This window comes from Hydra vulgaris, chromosome 09 (assembly GCF_038396675.1).
Source record: "Hydra vulgaris chromosome 09, alternate assembly HydraT2T_AEP".
Taxonomy (NCBI): Eukaryota; Metazoa; Cnidaria; class Hydrozoa; order Anthoathecata; family Hydridae; genus Hydra; species Hydra vulgaris.
In genome coordinates this window covers 50,002,501-50,022,144 of record NC_088928.1, presented here as the reverse complement: position 1 = coordinate 50,022,144, position 19,644 = coordinate 50,002,501, and the positions used below count along the sequence as shown (strand labels likewise).

Below are 19,644 nucleotides of genomic sequence, written 5' to 3'. Positions count from 1 at the left end.
ATTCAGAGATAATCCTGTGTTCATGTCCATGTCATGGTTAGATTCTAAATATTGGATAGACGATCAAGATAATGGTTTAAAAAATATAAAGTATCTTATGGAACATTTTCGCAAATCACTTGAAAAAGCAAACTTCCAAGAAGCAACGGTTTTCAAAGAATGGAAGTCTATACAATTAATGGTAAGATCATTTTATAATATCTCCTTGCTTAGAAATTTGGTAAAAACTATTTACATATAAAAATCTAATAGCGCAGAAGAAAGATGTTTCAGAACGCTCACTACTATCCCTACAGATCAGTGACTTAGTATGAAGCATAGTACCTTGGAAAAATGCATGTTGATTGCTGGAATTAGTCATGTATGAACAGATGACCAATTAACAAGATATTAAAAAAAGCAGTATGTAAATATTTAAAAAAACATCAAATTGTTAAATTTCTTTTTGAACCAGAAATATTGAGCTGAGAGATTACATCTATACCAGTTGAAAGTGAAATAAGCTCTTCTGAAAATAAACTATCTGGTATAGATAAACAAATTCAAGAATCCGAAGACAGTGACAATAGTTCCAACAACAATATTATATCAATTTACAATTAAATATTTTAGATTTATTAGTTTTATTCATTTTCAGTTTTAATGACTTTTTATTATTTTTTTACATTATAATCTTTTTATTTTTAAAAAATCAAATAATATATTTTACAAATAAATAGCAACTTATTTTCTTATTCTCCTATTATATAAGTATTGTGAAAAACGTCAAATATGGTTAAAACATTTTTAAAAGCGAAAACACATAAAAACGAATAAACGTAAGAAAAAAAATAACAAAATTTCTCATAGTTCTAGCATACATAGTAAATTACTTTCCTAATATACGGACTGATAAAAATCTTTAATAAATTGCATATCAAAACTTTCAATTGTTGTTAAATTGTTATAAAATATAATTTTTTTTTTCCCTCTACTTGTATGAAACTTGGAAGCTAAAAATAAAAACCACCCACAAAAAAGAATACAGGGGTATCCATAAATTACGCCACGCTCTAGGGAAGGGGAGTCGTGGTTTTGTGATAACTCATACAGGACTTATTATTATTAAAGCGTTACGATGTTGTGACCAAGGAGGGAGGGGGTAAAAATGATCAAAAATTGCATGACATAATTTACGGACGATCCCTAAAAACTTTATTAAAAAAATATTTTTTCATTTAATTTTCTTTTTTTAATTATTAAATTTTTCTAGCTTATTTATTTAAAACTTGATATTTCTTAATAATTTTGTTTCCTTTTTTACAGCAAATTATTGAAACACTTTAAAGGTTAAAAGATGCAAACTTAAAAGTGGATGGAGGTGTGCAACCGCATGTGCTTTCTGAGAATGCTAGAATTATGAAAAACCAAAGGAAAAAAAAATGTGGTACTCTTAAGTGCTTAATACATGGAAGTTGATGTTTATTAACTTTTGGAAAATTTTCCCAGTCACTCTGAGCTTATTAAAACCTCCTCCATCCGTTTATTAAATTTTACTTGTATGAACAAAGAAACTCTATCTCAAAACTAAAGAAAAAAAATTCAGTTATTATTTTCTAATTTTAGATACCAAAACCAGATTTGTCTATTGATTGAAAGAGTTAAATAAGTTTATTGTGCTAAATTTTGAGTGCAAGTGACCAATATGTTTGATAATCATTTCTCCTTTAGTTACAACATTCTCCACAATTCTAAATACAATTGAAAAAGATAGCATAAAATTAAAATATCACCTCCTGAATTAGCAATAACACTTGCCACTGTTGCAGTATGTTTCCTAACTGGATGTCACTTGCCTATTGCCGTGAGAACTGTTTTCTTTAAAATATTTAAAGAAAACAGTTATTTAAAGAGGTAGATTGTTTATATCTGCATCATATTCATAGTCAGAATGTAATAATCATTCTGACAATGATTATGTCTTTTAAAATTATTATCATAAATTGCAATTAAGTATCTTGAAAATATCTTAAATTTTATGCCAAAGTGAACAGCATTTCGAATTTCTGTGCATGATTTAAAAGATCTAATTATTTGAAAAAAAAAGTGTTAAATCAGTTTCAATGAAACTGATTTTTTTTACTTTGCGTATTTTTAGGTTACTGAATTGAATGGCAAAAGTATTTTTTTCCTCTATGACATTTTGAAAAAATTTAGAAAGAAACATCCAGAATACCGGATTGCTGAAACTAATCGAATGAAAAATGAAAGAGCTAGCATGAGTGACTAGGAAAAAGAGGAAGTTTGTCAAAAAGATCGCGAAAAAAAGAAGCAAAAGTTTAGCTCAATATAAAATGTAGATTGGTGAACCAATCAACATCTGATATTGAACAGTCCTTTTTATCTCCACAGAGTTTTGAAAAGGCACTTTAAAAAATTAATTCAGCATTACCTGCTGATTTAAACAAAAGAAAATACCTTTTAAAAGAAGTTTGTAAACATGAAAATATACTACTTTCTGATATTTCAGAATCAGGCCCTGACTACGCCCGTTTGGATGATGTTCTTGATTTTTATTTGCAAGAAGATATTATTAGAATGGCTCTAGGATGCAAAGATGTCGCTATTAATAAGAAAACAAAAGAGAAGACACATTGTTTATATGTAGGAATCGCATTTTATTTAATAAGGTTTTCAGTTTTTGTAAACAATTTTTATTTTCTTATAGAAACAAATTCGTCACATGCTAATGACCATAGGAGAAGCATATTAACTTTTTAAAAGTGAGCATATTAATGTAAAATTAAGCAAAATCCAAGTTTTATGGTCTGCGCCCATTCAGTGTCAAGCTAGTAAACGATCTTCCCCGTGATATTTGTCTTCACACAAAGTGTGAAGACAAATGATATTTGTCTTCACAAAAGACCCAATGCCCCATTATCCATATTTGAAAATCCATATATTTGGATATCAAAATCTTTATATTTTTTTAAAGATCAATGAATATACAATGAGGTGTAATAAATTTATTTTTGATATCATCAAGGCCACATGGGTTTCTTGAGTATTAAAATCAGGTATATAAAAAATTGTCTAAATTTATTTAAATTGATAAATACAGGTACTTAAAATATTTTTTTTCACCTTTCTGATCACTTCATTGGATTCGCCACCCCTGAAAATAGCCAGGTTCAAATTTTTAAGTAAAAAGATTAAATATTTTTAAAGTTATGTGTCTTGAATCCTTTAAACAAACATTGCAATTCCGAAGGGACAAGAGGGGCCTGGCCAACAGTTTTTTTAAAGAGTTGAAAGTACTTTCAACTGTTTAAAAATTAGAAAAATCTAAGATATAGGGTGAAATTTTTTTAAAAATTTCTGACTATGACAGGAATGTTGTCTGAACCACAAGCTGTAGTAGATTTTAATTGAGATATGACTTTAGAAACGGAAGCTGGAGAGATTTGAATGTCTAACAATAACTTAGACATTCAGTTCTGCCTTATCCTTGGTATAGAAATAAGATCAGTCTCATGAATGAGAGATGGAATGTTAGACCTTCCTTTGTTAACAAGGCTGCTGAAGATTTTTCAAAAGTCTCTAGGGCCTAACTTCTAAGATAAAAATAGGAAAACACCAGAGGGTCAAAGTGTCTGTTGGTTGTTTTTTTTGCAGCATCTATGACTCAAATGAATAGAAGAGATTATTTAGTTAAAAATTATAAAATTAGTTGGTATTATTTTTCATATTGTTTTAAATGTTATCATATTTGAACTAGTTCTTCTATAGATGACTTTCTTTTCTAGACAAAGAAATATGTATTTAAAAATCTATTATAACATGTATCTAAAAATATACTATAAATGCAGTTTGACTTGTGCTTCCTACCAAGCTTGAGCCACTATCCCACCATAGCAAGGTTATATTTCTTTTTTTTACAAATACTATTATGGTTACTGCTCAAATGAGATATCGTATCTAGTTCCATCAAACAAAAACTTGTTCTCGCTTGATTCGCCATTTAACAAAGTCAAAACATTTTACTGTACCTCTTCAAGTTACTGTTCAAGTTACTCTTCAAGTTACTGTACCTCTTCAAGTTCTAAAATCTTTTATTTGTCTTCTTTCATCACACATCAATACTTTGGAATTCTCTCCTATCTTAACATTTCTATAACTCATTTCCATAACTCAATTTAGAGTTTTTTAAGTCTAAATTGATATTGATATTGATTCAGGGTGTTAGCCAGGAATAAATTTTTTACCACATTTTTGTAATATTGGGAATATTTATTGTTATTGCTTAAAACATTGAGATTTTTATTGAAACTGTCCTGTTACAAAAAAAAAAAAAAAAAAGATCATTGAATTTTGGGAATTTTAAACCAATTAAGAATTCTGCGGTGCACCTGGTTAGCTAAAATCCTGTGGGTAAACACACATATTTTTTAATTTGTTAAGAGTTTTTTTATCTTAATAATTGTTTGGTACTTTAAACTAACTTTATTTCTTAATTTTATAATAAAATTAAGCACATTAATACAAAACAGAGGTAATGAACATCAATAAAGTTATAACTGTAATTTTAGATGTACATAACACCAAGTGTTTACAACAAAACAAGAAATTTAATAAACAATAATATAATATATAATGAAATGAATTTAAATAAATATATAATAAAATGCAGTAAAATGGCCCCATGATCCTATTTTAGCTCAAGTTTGAGAATTAACTCATCTGGAACTTTTTTATATTAAAAAAATTAAGACTTTATTGGTCTATGATGTCAAATATTGGAATCAAGATAGAAATAGGTAAGATAATTTCCTTTTTAATTTTAAAATAATTGTATTTTGATATAGCGCAATATGATAATGACTAAAATTAGAAAAATTAGGTTTATGTTTTTTTTTTATACTTTATGTTTGTCATTGTCATTGCATTTGATTTTGTCATCGTATTGGACATTATTCAAAGTGTCGTTGATATGTATCAATGTACCCTTGATAGGGGAAGTTTGATCAAATTAAATTTTTAAATAGAAATTGCTTTAAATAGATTAATTAAATAAACGACAATCTCTTTTGAATAGATTTACTATTATTTTCACATCATTGCTTTCAAAAGATTTATTTATTATTGAATTTAACTTATTGCAAACTGAAACTATTTCAATCTCTATTGAGGTTGAAGCAGAAAATTGGTAATTGAAATAACCATTATTTGCTAGGCATTCTAAGAATATTAATTCTGATCAATTAAAAAAATCCAGCTTCAGTGAATATAGCACTGCTATATTCACTCAAGTTGGATTACATGCAACCTCTTTTTTTTTAAATCACTGCTATAATAGTAGTGATTTTTTTTTAAAAAGAGATTGCATGTACGTTACTTTCTTTTTAATTAATAAAGTATAATCATCAAAATTTAAATAATAATTCACTTTATTACTCAATATTAAAACGGATTAATTATTCATCAATAAAACATAAGTTACTCTTGAAGTGAATAAATAATACAAAACATTTGCTTTCGACTTTTAAACGCTTCAATCTTTATCTAAAAACTAACCTAAAGCGCTTTTAAATATAAAATAATGCAGCTATAAAAATTACTTTTATTTTAATTGTAAGACAAAATACCTTCAGAAAAAATTGTAAACCAATACAACAGTATGACTGCTACTAACACCAACACATTGGTAGCCATATTTACATGTTTATATATATCTCAGACTACGATAGCCGACAATATTAATTACGTGTCAAACGAGATAAAAACCGAAGCTGCTCAAAATCGCTTAAAATCGAACGTTACAGTTAGTCAATTATGAAATAGTATTTTAAATATGTGTCAATGAAACATGCTATAAAAACTTTTTATGGATTAATTATACACACCAATAGGAGTCTAAAACAAGCAATCCTAAGTTCCCTGAATTAAATTTGAAGGATTTTTTGAATTAGAATTTCTTCAGTGATATTTTCGTACAAACGAATGTAATAAGCAACCTAGTTTCGATTTTTCATGGACTTTTAAACACGTACTTTTTGTAATTGTAAATGAACAACACTTAACAATTTTTTTTCTTTCCTATTTTCAAAATACAAAAATTCAAAAGGGAAAGTTAGCCTACATTCGGACAATATCTTAAAAGTTTGATTTTTTTTTTTAAGGAAAACATTTTTTCATTGGGATTTTTTTTTCAATAGATAAAGAAATTTGTTTTTTATAATAAAAATTTTAAAAAAAGGAGTTTTTGTTTTTCTCAATAAAATTAATTACCTTTATTATCAATGAGAAAATAATTTAAACAATAAGGTTGAGAAAACCAAATTTACATATGAAAACTAGTAAACAGAAAAATAGATCAATCTATTACGCAATAATGAAACCAACAAGCAGGACCGTCCTAAGGGCGGGATCAGCCGGACCGAGGTCTGAGGTGCCAAACTTAGGAGGGCGCAAAATACTCCAAAATACAAATTAAAATTAAAATACACTGCATAAACATCATTTTTTAGATTGCAAAAAACGTTTCCAAAACGTCTTCTTTGGTTTCCAAAACTTATTTAAAGCATAGTTGATAACTTGTGAACATTGAGATTCAATAATGAATTATAATGAACCAAAAAATTTTCTGGCACTGAATTTAAGAAGAAAAGAAGACAGCGCTTAGAAAGTGATGAGAAACTACAAAATTCTTTCAAGAAATGGTTGGTAACAAACTCTGCAATGGAAAGCGATTTATTTCAGATGATATTTGTTGAAAATTCAAGTTAATGACTTAAGTTCAGATCATCATCTGTAATTAATTGAAGAGGAGATTTTCATCAGCCAAAGTCAAGCAGAATTTCGATCAAATGATTCAGAAATAACAACAGTAGATGAAAATTTCCAGCTTTTTGACCGAGTTGAAATGGGTGGAATGAACTTCATTCAGAAATATCAGATTTTCCACCAATTTTATCAAAAAAATTTCAACACAGGGATCCAGCAACTTGACCTATAGTAACGGACAAAATAAGATGTTTTTTGATTCAGCATGGGCCAGAGCAAGAAAGAAAAGAAATTTCCAAATACGCTGTGTGATTTTGACAACAAAATACGACACTTCAGCACAAAACGATATGAAAAAATTCATCCAAATGGTAAAATTTGTTCACCATTGGTTCCTGTACAGAAGTAAAAGAGATTCGTTGTTTTGTTTTTTCTGTTTGTTATTTTCAACAACGAAAACCAACAATATCTAAGAAATTTCAAAAAAAAATTTTGATTGGAAAAACTAAACCCAAGAACTCCCGAACATGAAAATAGTAATGAACACCAAAATGCTATATTCTGATTGGAAAGCTCTCGAAAAAAACATTGAGATAGAAAGATCATGGATTTTGATTTGCAGAGAGTTATCAATTATGAAACTAGTAAAATTGTAAAAAGCTCACCTCCATTCGCTCTGTGATTCAGCAAGATTTGTTCCATATGCTGCTCACACTTTGAATTTTGTTGGTGTCCATGATGATGAGGTCATGATTACATTTCAAACCATCTTTAACTCCAATCATAAACGTTTTTTCAAAAGTTTGAAAAGTTCAAACCATCTTAACTTTTTTTCAAATTCTACATCCAGGTGGGAAAAACTGGTGAAAACATTGACATTTTCATTATAAGAAAACAGTGATACAAGGTGATCTGCCAAAAAAAATAACCAATCACACTATTGCATAGACAACTCAAATAAGGTCTTCAAGTTTTGGAATTCATTATTCACAATACCATGACAAATGTTGTCACAGTTTGCAGTGCAGAATATTTGTGTTTGTTTAATTTCTGGTGTAAAATTCTTTCTTTAATTGACCGGAAAAACAAACTGCTCAGTATAAAAACATTTCAATTGATATTGTACACAAAAAAAATCAAATGGTTGAAGGCTTCTATTTAGAATTTGAGAGATGTTAGGGTGGACAACATCATCAAAGATGCTGCAGAAATATCTAATCAAAATGTAACTGAAAATGGCTTTCCAATCAAGAGGAAGTGTAAAGCAAAGAGGATGGCACTTTATGAAGCTAAAGACAACTTCTATCTTGTAACAGCAGAAACAGAATTTGGATCTCTGTGCAACCTTGTTTCTGACAGCATTATTACACTATATAAGTGGCGATCTGAGGTCTGCTGTATCCTTCGATTTTGACTTCCTTTGTGGGCATTCTCTCTGTAAAGGTTCAGTGGATGAACTTATGATAAAAGCCAAACATTTATCTCAGATATGATTTAGATTTTTCTAATTTTCAGTCAAAAATGGCAAACTTTAAATATCAAACTGATGCAATTATAAAAAAATCTAGCCCAACTGACATTTTGCAGCTCATTTATAAATATTCATTGACTGTACTTATTCTAACGCGGCAATTGCTATTCGTATTTTCCTCACCACACCTGTCAAAATTGCTACGTGTGAAAAAAGTTTCAGTAAACTAAGGCTCATAAAAAACTAGATGAGATCGACTACGGGCCAAGAAAGTTTGTCTAGTCTGGCTATTGTTACAATTGAACATGAAGCGGGTGACACCCTTAATTTTGTTAACATCATTAGTGAATTTGCCTCCAATTGAAGAAGGAAACTTAACTAATAAATTTGCCCTATTCATCAAAATCAATAAAAAGCCAGAAAAGTGAATCTGAACTGACGTTTTTGCAGCAATCATGATAAATTGTATATTACACTTGATGTGATAAATTTTGTAAACAATAAATCATTTTTTGAGGAGGTGGGGAGGGGGAAGGGGGGAAATTAGCGCAGTTTTCTTTGTTTGACCAAAGCGCAAAGCAGCCTTGATACAGCCCTGCACTTTTTAGTGCAAAAAAACTCAGTGCCGTGTTGATATTGTGTTAAAGTACATATCTGATTGTAAAACGACAATTGACACAAATTATTTTCATATTGAACTATCAAATCATGGAATCGTGCGCTGTATTTTCTACATAGAGGTTCTTTTTGCTTTTTTCTTGGTATGCTTGCATCATCTTCATAGTTTATGATACATTTTGTAGCCTTTGATTTTTTTTATTATTAGTTTCGTTTTTCATCTATATACCATTTTTTTAGCATCAGTTAAAGCTTCTCGTTCCATTCTTACGTGTTTTTTTCTAGATTTGTTGATATGTTCATCAGAGGCATTAGTTTGTTGTATAAATGTTTTCATTGCGGTTTTTAAACTATTTTTAGTTAAAGTGTTTGTTTTGAGAAAAGATATCATTAAAATACGTTCTGATAGAGGTAGTCGAAACTAATTTGTTTTTACTTATGGTATTTCTGAAACTTTTTTTGATTTTTTATTTAAAAAATATACTTTTGGAATGACAGAAAATGGGTAAGTAACTCAAACTTTTATTAAATTTGTTTCCAAAACATTTTCAGGCATTTTAAGGGTCTGAATGAACAGAAGCTTGGCTTATGTTTTTCATTTCAAAGAAAAAAAATTTTTTAATCAAGTTTTTTTAATTATTTTCAAGTTTCTTCACTCCTCTCAAAAGTTGCATGCAGTTAAATATATTAAAGTCTGTTTGGATATAATTTTGTTGTTTCCTTGAATATTTATGTCAATTTCTGGAAATGCAATAGCATAACGAAAAATGTATATGCTTCAAATTAACTTTTACCATAAAAATGTAGAGATAGTGCGTTTTGTATTAGTTCTACACCCCTGTATTTTTGCAAATATTTGCATTTTTACAGCTTTGAACTTATACAGAAATATCAAATCAAAATAAACAGAACTTTTGAACTGCGCAAAACTACACAAAAAATACCAGGAAATTTCATTTAAAACTTAAATAGCGTTTAAAATTGTTCAAAACGCACATTTGTAGCGTTGTATTCATATGCATTTATTGTCAAAGCTATCAACATTAAATAAAAATGATTAAAAGTTTTTTACAACCACTGGCTACGTTTTTTGTTAACTTAATTTTAAATTAATTTTGAAAAAAAAACTCATTAGTTTTCAGCAGTTGAAGTTATGTTACTGTTAAAATGCACTTATGCAAATATGTTAGTAATGAACATGAAACTTAAAAAAGTTCGAATTTAAAAAAAAAAAAAATTTTAAATACGGTTTTAATCTGGGATTTAAGGATTGTTTGGATTGCAATCAAATACCCAGCAAACATTCTATAGCGGATTTTCAGTGGACCTATATAGACATTTTGAGCGGCTCACTGTAGTTTTGCTTATTGGTTACTTAGTGGGCCATTAGTGGCAGCCGTCAAAATTAGCTAGCCAATTATTAGCCACTATATCACATCTCGGTTATCGGCTGGCCACTTATAGCGGACGCCTCTAATGGTCCACTAAGTAGGTTGTTTTTTTGTTTTTTTGTTCCTTCATATTAACTATTAGAATAAAGTAAATGAAAAAAAAATGCATATAAAATAAAAACGCGGAGTCTTGCAGAAGATCAGTATATAGTCAAATAAATATTTTTTTATATAAGAATTCGTAAAAACATTATAAATAAATCAAAATTTAAAAATATGTCGTTATGTCGCTATGAGATTAAAAAAAAATTTGTTTCATCATCAAACATAACTGTCATCAAATTGGATGCTTCATAGAGGTTGTTTATGTAAATGAGAAAAAGGAGAGGTCCTGGTACAGATTCTTGAGGAACTCCGCAAGTTATTTCTAATAGTTGAGATCGCGATGATTGGTCGAAATGAACAAATTATTTTCTATTGCGTAAATAACTTTTTATTAGCTTAAGAAAATTTCCTGTGATTCCATATTCTAGTTTTTTGAAAAGGATTTTATGGTCAATCATATCAAATGCTTTTGATAAGTCAACAAAAATGCCTAAAGTAAATTTGGACTTTTCAAATGAATCTGTAATATATTGAGTTAATTTTAGTATAGCGTGCTCAGTAGAGTTATTTTTCTTAAACCCATATTGATTTTTATATAATATGTTATTTTGAGACAGATGTTGGAAAATTTTCTTATAAAGAATTCTCTCTAAAATTTTAGAAAAAACAGAGAGAACAGAGGTAGGACGGTAATTACTGACATTCAATTCTTGTAAATTTATGTAATAATTTTTTTTTAACATTTTTCTTTGGACTTCAAATTATTTAAGATAAGTCTTTTAAAATGTTTTATTTTCGAATGATTTTGTTTTTAAGTATTTGATATACAATTTTTGCTTGATTAGAACATTTAAAACTTTTAGAACTTTTAGAACATTTTTTGAATTCTTTTGTAATCCATAGCGACTTTATATCTTTCTTTTTTTTTAAATATTTTATATTTTGGAAAATTAATATCATATACTTCAAAAAATGTTAAAAAAACGAATTGTAAACTAAATTAGCGTCGTTAGAATCATTAATGTGATTCCAATTAAGTAAAGATAATTGAATTCCAATTAAGTAAAGATAATTGAATGCTATACAATTTGTTTCTGTAAAAAATGAGAGGTTTATTTTCGATAAAACTGTTTTATGTTGTCTACGTTAATAGAAAAAAAAATTGGAAAGTGATCTGAGACGTCACTTTTAATTATGCCTTTTTTTATAGATAAGTTAAAAATATCTGTAGTAATTACATTGTCTAATAATGAGGCTGATGATGATATAATTCTATTACGTTTGTTTATTCACGGTATCGCCCCATTTTCAAAAATATCATTATAAAAATTTTTAATTGGTTAGCGTAGCAATTTAAATTAAAATCACCGATTATGTAGTTGAATTTCTAGTAGCGGAGTACTTTTTATTTTGTTTTTTAGCTAGTTTTTTGCCAGTCTTCTAATAAGCATTGACATTCCGTACCCACTCCTCTGTTTGTACCCAAAACTAATGGTGTCATACTGCCATTTTCAACTTCACGATTTGTTTGCAACATTTTTTTTTCTTTTTTCATTTTCTTTTTATTTTATGCAGCAGCAGTATCCAGATTTTTGTTTGTTTGCGAGAGACATTTTTTAAACAATATCAATTATATCGTCGGTATTGTGCATCTCGAAATTTTCTCTAGTTTAAAACAAAACTTTGCTTTAAGAAGCGAATGTGAAAGTACTAGGATAAACGTCTTACAAGCGGTAAGACGTTTATCCTAGTACTTTCACATTCGCTTTTTGTTTACGGTATGTATATATATATATATATATATATATATATATATATATATATATATATATATATATATATATATATATATATATATATATATATATATATATATATATATATATATATATACATAGACTTTGGTTTGATAGAAACAACTGCGGTAATTTTCTCTGCATTGTCTGTCGATCAATGATACTTTTTTAAGATCTTTGAGCTCAATTTTGGTAGAGCTTTTTATTTTTAAAACTGTGCTTTGATCTGAAATTTGCTTTACATAGTTTTTAGTTAATTTCATAGATGATAATAGATGATAAGGTGCTTGTTTAATTATTATAGGTATATCCAGTCTAATATTTCCCGGGAATTTATAGTAAAAACTTTCCTAATGTGATTCTCAAAACGCGTATTGGTTTCAAATAAGGTTTGCAACTACAAATAACTAATTATTTCATCCATGGGTGCTGATGTTGTTCAAATTTTGGAATAGTTCTTAAAAGTTATGTAAATTTTGATCAAAATACTTTTGTGAAAGCTTTAAAAGCAACCTGTGGTTACGTCGAATTAAAATAGAATAAAAATTTTAACGAAAATTATTATAAACATCGTATTTATTCATGGCTATAAAAAGCCTTAATTTACCAAACTTTCGACCATTTTCATATACCGAAGACGCAAGTAAGTTTTTTAGAAAGTAACTTACTTTCTGGAAACGCTACATTAAATGCTTTGATTTACTTTGCGATTCACCCATAATTCACTCATAGTTCACCCATAATTCACCCATAGTTCAGCCATAATTCACCCATAATTCACCCATAATTACAGGCAATGAACTTAAACTTTTGTTACTTCTAACTTTAATTGGGGATAACATTTACGAAATTTATGAAAACATTATACCTCGAGATACACTAACCACATATCAACAAGCTGTCGAAACTTTTAATGAGCATTTCGAACTCCAAGTAAACCCAAGCTATGAAACTTTTATTTGTCACAAAATGGATCAACATATAGATGAAACCACTCAGCAGTTTTTCGTTTGATTACACAAATAAGCTTTTATATTGGTATGCAAAATGCACCAGCCAAACTATTATTCACACCATTACCAGAAGAAGTTTGGGACACAGTTAATACGAGCAACACATAGCAAAGAGACTGGAAAAAGCAATTATGCTACTTCCTGTTCTCCTTCCGTAACAATCCTCTATTGCACAACCCAAATATTGTCATATACACTTATGTTTAGTTTCGTTACAGGTTTTACAATACCTTCATTTTAGACAAGGGTTGATGCAAATATCGATGATCAAACCAAAAAGAGACAAGAAAATGTTATACAGAAAAAAATACCAAGATTTAAAATACTACGCAAAAAATCCAAATTTAAATACTGGAACACAGTACCGATAAAACAAAAAAGATATAACAAAACTACGGCACTGTTTAAGTTCAAATCCTAAACAATTATGACAAAGAACGGTATAATGATTACTGCCAATTCTCCCGCTAATAACTCGCAAAAATCCGAATGCTTCACACATGAAGAAAATAGGTAATAAATATAAAATAGAAAATAGAACAGATATACAGTTTAATCCGACACCAACTAAAGATAAGAAAGATGAGGAATATTCCCAGAACGAATTGTTTTCGCCATTATAGAAAATAACAACTACTCTGCCGACACAACTAAGAGGCTCTTACCAATCTAAAGACATACCAAAACAGAGAAAAACGTCCTATAAAAATATGGAGGAAATATTAAAATATTCTGGAAAATAAACAGTAAAGCATTTTATTTAAAGAAGGAAAGGAAGATGTGATAATGTGCTCTGAAATGGAGATCTTAAAAAAACTATATTTATGTTATTGTAATTTTGTGAAGTCATGATATAGAAAATAAGCTTTAATAAAGGCTGTAGTACATCATCAAACCGACGTTCTTTGCTAATAATGGCGATTTTACAATAAACCACTATTTTTATTAGTTTACATAGTAGCTGTATTTACATCCATCGTCAAAGGTGTAATCCTAAGGAAGAGGATCACCTTAAGTCATGCCTTCTTGAGAGGATGTTTCTTGTCCGCCGGACACAAAGAGCTTCGACGGATTCTGTTAGCATTTATTATTTAAATTGAAACTGTTAGACAAATAATCTGGATATTGTGTAAGGCAGCTTAACAATTAATACAATTAAAGTATAAGTTGTTTCTTTTATTTCTCTATTCGAACCGTAGCTTTTTATTTGTTTGTTTTTGTATTTTTTTTTAATTAAATTTTTTTTGTTTTAGGAGCCCTTAGAACCCCTCACGATTTTGTCATAAAGCAGTGCGGAAGAGCATTTAACTAAGAAGTTCACGCCTCTTTTCTTAGGGATAACGCAAAATATGCCCAGAGCTCCGTTGATCTTTTGCTTCTAAAGTATGCACTCTAACCACTGCGCCATGGCCGCCTAATTATTGTTAAATTAATAATTTACCTACGATGCGCCTTAGTACTTCCCCTACTCCAATTAGTCTAACTCCAGGGTTTTCATCTAGTTGCATTTTATATGATTGTTTGCAAAAGTTTTGAGTATTTAAAAAAATTCTAATTTTTTTTTTTAAGCTGATAAATCAAGTAGAATAAATTAGTGTTTTAATTATACAAAACAAAAGTTAAAAGTCAGAAATTTTACTTCTATTCAATTGGCGAATAAATCTTTTTGACAAAATAAAAAAAATTATAACAAGTAATTAAATTGACTGATTTTGGCAAAAGTTTTTTAGAGCATGTCGACATGCTAAAACTTTTATCTATTTTATCATTTACCATAACGTTAAATACTTATTCTTAATAATTGGATATTGTAAAAGTCATTTAAAAAATATATGCGAACGTTTATTAAAAGTTTGCGACCACGCTATATTACCCTAATAGTTTTGACAAATTACAGCAACAACAACAAAAATAATTTATAAACTGACTCATAAATCAATAAAATTCATAAATTGACTGAAATTGAAAATTTTAAAACGTTTAAATGTTTAAAAAGGCAGAATTGAAAATTTAATTTATAAAATGTTAAAATATTTAAATTGAAGCAATTAAAATATTTTATTAAATATTTTAATTGCTTTAGCGATGTTTCTTGTTGTACGTTTAAATCATTAAAATGTCTGCAATCATTATTTGTATATTTACGCGTTCGAATATTTTTTTCTTATTTGTATGCGTTTAGTTGTACATAAATTATAACCGTTTATTTAAGCTATTTCATCAAAAAATCCACTGTAATTTAACTTTGTAACTTATAATATAAATTAGATTAATTTATTAACTACTAACTAAATCCTATTTAAATAAAGATTGAAATGCTTTTAGTTTAAAGATGCCTGCCAAAGCCTAAAGCCTCTATTTATGTCAGTTAATATATGTACACTACACTGTTACTACGGCTATATTAGTAGATGTATGTATTAGGGTGGAGTGAATTTTAGTTTTTTTTACAATTCGTTTAGCCTGGGTGTGCAAAAGTTGTCTATTCATTTTAGAAATACTCTGGAAAAATATCAATGCTCTAGGAAATTATCTTGAGGTTCCTCAAGACCTTTAAAATTTTAATGGGTTCCCTAATATTATGTAAAACAAAGTTTTTCAAAAGTATGTCATGTTGGGTCTCAAAAGAAGCAAAATTTTATAAAAATTTCAAAAATAACAATTATTTTATAAAAAAATTATTATTTAAAATTTTTTTAAAATTATAATTAAAAAAAAATAAACTTTTTTCATTTTTAGTTTGAAAGGTCATTTTTTCTGCAATAAATTATAAAATAACAATTTTTTTTTTAAAATAATTGTTATTTTTGAAATTTTTATAAAATTTTGCTTCTTTTGAGACCCAACATGACATACTTTTGAAAAACAATTTTTTTCAAAAGTATGTCATGTTTAGCCTGGGCTAAACGAATTGTAAAAAAAACTAAAATTCACTCCACCCTAGTATGTATGTGTATGTATTCTAAGAAACTTTGAAAAATAAACATTAATTATAGGAAAAACAGTAATGCTAAAGTTAAGACGCAAAAAATAATTTTATTTTTTATTTTTTAAAAAAGATGAGTCAAAAAACACGTATCCATAACGTATTAATAATTATTATTCATAATGATTTTATATATTTATAATACAAATAATAACTATTATTATTATTAATGTTATTAACAGGCCCGTAAGATCAAAATTTATATTGAGGGGTGGGAGGTAGGGGGGGAATTAGTACAACCCCGAAATAGTATTAAGAACCTATTCTTTTTTTTTTAAGTCATTTTTCAGTCAATTCTTTAAAATTATTTATTTTAAAAATTATTGGAGAGGGGGGCGGGAAAGGGGCAAATGTCCGTACTGCCCCCCGGTTGCTACGGGCCTAATTAATAAATAAAATATGCACAAGATTTATAATATTTATACAAAGTATTTTAAGATAATTTTAAGAAGTCTTATGGAACGAGAGCGCAATAATAAATTTATTTAGGGCGCTGCGGCATTACCTCTCCCAGTGGGCACAGCACGTTTTTTGGACGTTTGGGCGTTTTTATTAGGTTTAAACCTAATAAAAACATACCATGCCCACTGGGCTGGCTATTACATTAGTATAATTTTTACTCCCACGTTTTTTTTTCTTTTTATATGCTACCCAATAAGAATGTCATATTAAACTTTCTTTTTCAGGTAAAAAATCTCGTATAAAATTTTTTTAAAGTAAATTTCCTAATTTAAATTGAATTTGATATTTTCTCTTTATGTAAATTTTGTGCGAGTCATTATTTATAATTTTATGTTATATGTATATATATATATATATATATATATATATATATATATATATATATATATATATATATATATATATATATATATATATATATATATACATACATACATATATATATTCTAAAAATACGCTACCAAGTTACTGGAATTATTTCCGGCAAGAGTTTCTGGCCACACGCGCCCTTATTGTACTTTACCTGTACAAGTCAACATGTCTTGTTCAGGAAAACAACCTCGATAAAGTCATTATTCTGTTATTGATTGATGTGTAACTCTTTAGAATCTTAAGACATTAGAATTATTTCAAAACAAAAAAAAATTTATTTTTTCAAACGACAGATACTCAAAACCGTTTTTTCCATCGGAACTTTTTTCCAAGTTCATTGCCTTTTCATCCATCGTAAAAAGAAGTCTGACATGATATAGTCTGATCTTTGAACATCCTTCATTGCAAAAAAAAATGGTTCAAATACTTTTGTATATTCTTCAATAAATTTCCAGATTTAATCATTTAATCTAAGGTCGCGGTTATTTCGATTCGTCCCAATCTTTTCATATATAGCAAGTTTTTCAAACATGTCTGATACCATAATATACGTACTACCCCATCTCGGAGCAATATCTTTGCGTGGTCTCTTAAGATTAGCAAAAATTGCATCATATTTAGGCGCTCGTGTATTTTTTATAAAGTTTCTTATTTCAGAAAGAGTGGCTTCAAAAGACTCAGTAACGTCTTTAGGAGCTAATTGGCAAACGAGCGCTTCACAAAACATCTTGGTGCAGATTGTACCAATGATGCTTTCTAACACATTTAACTTTCTTCCATGCTCTAGGGTTTGCGATTGTCTTTCGCTTTCGTCATCTGTATTTTCGGAATTTTCAACAACAACTTTTTCTTCGAGATTGACTCGATCAAGCAAATCAAAATCTTCAAGATCAAACTTTTGTGCTTCCTCAACAAATTCATTACAAATAATCATTTGATTTTGCATTTCTTTGATACTATCAGAAGCTTTGATCATGTTCTTACCTTAATCTGAACAAGTTGAGTAAATATCGTCTACTACTTTCCCTACTTTCGTAAGCATTGTAATCAGCTGATCGGCTAAACCGTCCCAAATTGTCCGTGCTTAGTGAGCGATCCCAAAGTCGATCATACAATTTTCCGTCTTTTGTAAACAAAATACTTCCAGAAAAATTTGTATTGAGATGAGACGCTGAATTAAACATTAATGATGGAAATACATTTTCTATGTCTTTTCCAATAATTTCATAAATTTGATTAGCAGCTTTAAGAATAAATTCTTTTGTTTTCTGACGATTCCATGTCACACCAAAAAATTGAAAAGCTTTTCTAATTATTTCATTCTTCCCCATTTCATCAGCAACTGTCATTGGCAAATTTCTCATTAGAATTGACTTTATAAAATCTCTTAATGTATCGTTAATATCAAAGTCATACTTAACTGTTCTACGTGAAACTAAATTAGCAACTTTTTCAACGTTATCATGATTTTTGTTTTGAAGTCTTTTTCTTTCAAAAATTCCAAGTTCAATGGCAATATTTTAAAATATTTAAAGAAGTAAAAAAACTTTTATACATTGAAAAGAAGAGTTTATAACAAATGACATAATGTATTTCAGTTAGGATCAAAAAATATTTTTGTTACAAGATTTTTGCTTGAAGTGGGTGTTAGTTCTGCAATTCTTTACTTAAATAACGGTAAATACGGTCTTAACAGAGTTTTTAATTTCCTTAATGTAAAATTTGACTTGAAAGGTTTATTGGCGTTTCATCAAAAAGATACAAATCGTTTAAAAATCATTCTTAAAAAAGATGACGTCAAAGTTAAAAAAAGAATATCATGCTTATTATACTTTGCATTGCTTTCAAAGTTTAAACATTACTAAAACTTCTTCGTGTTGCAAGTGTAGTTATTAAAGCTTTATTTTAACGTGATTATGACAATTTTCTGCTTTTTTATGAAAGATCGACATATTTAGCGATATTTATGTTGTAAGATATATTTTAACTAATTTGAATCAAATAGTGTTTTTTAAATTTTTGTTACAAATATTAATTTTTTTAGTAGTCATCCTCTTTAAATTCTTAATTTTTATTTATTTTGTATTGTAAAAATAATTGAAAAATACTACATTCATAAAAAAATAATAAATTTAGTTGTTTGTAAATTTGATGTCAGGTTGAATTATATTTTTTTTCCAATAATAAAAACTTTTACGAAAGTTAAATTTTTTTTCAAAAATCGTTTTTTTTGCGACCGAATTTTTAGCTTGTGTTCATATGAAAATTTTTACTCCGCCTTAACGGGAGCCCGATGATTCATAGGCGAGACCTCGCTTAGGCAGGATAATAATTTTACATACGAACGCAATATTAAAATTGTATGAGTTTTAAAGGAGATGCTAGATCTCAGTTGTTGTTTTTTTATTCCAGTTAGGCGGGAAGAATTTTATCCGTATGCACAGCCCCTAAAGCGCGTTTTTCATTTTCAATTCTTTAGCAAAAAATTTTACTATCAATAAAAAAAAAACTTTTTGTTAAAGTTTGAATTATTGGAAAAAGTTCAATTCAAACGACATCGAAACAAATTTATTTAATCAATTTTTAATAATATTTAAAAGTAATGTGTTTTTCAAATATTTTTACAATATATAATGACTAAAATTAATAATTTAATGTCATGGTCCAA

At 28.1% G+C, this 19,644-nt stretch overlaps 2 protein-coding genes across 3 annotated transcripts in view; one reads left to right on the top strand and one right to left on the bottom strand.

Annotated features, from left to right (window-relative positions):
- LOC100203926 (reticulocyte-binding protein homolog 2b) overlaps positions 1 to 5,785 on the bottom strand; it is an 80,225-nt gene extending 74,440 nt beyond the window's left edge. For both annotated transcript variants that reach the window (XM_065805983.1, XM_065805984.1), the window contains exon 1: positions 5,625 to 5,785. In XM_065805983.1, coding sequence (XP_065662055.1) covers positions 5,625 to 5,691 — 67 coding nt within the window. In that variant the 5' untranslated portion in view covers positions 5,692 to 5,785. The remainder of the gene's footprint in view (positions 1 to 5,624) is intronic.
- A 13,018-nt stretch (positions 5,786 to 18,803) lies between these two features.
- Positions 18,804 to 19,644, top strand: part of LOC100211237 (leucine-rich repeat-containing protein 73) — a 7,706-nt gene continuing 6,865 nt past the window's right edge. Inside the window, exon 1 of the mRNA XM_065805982.1 lies at positions 18,804 to 18,947. The gene's annotated coding sequence lies outside the window, so the exon portion shown is untranslated. The remainder of the gene's footprint in view (positions 18,948 to 19,644) is intronic.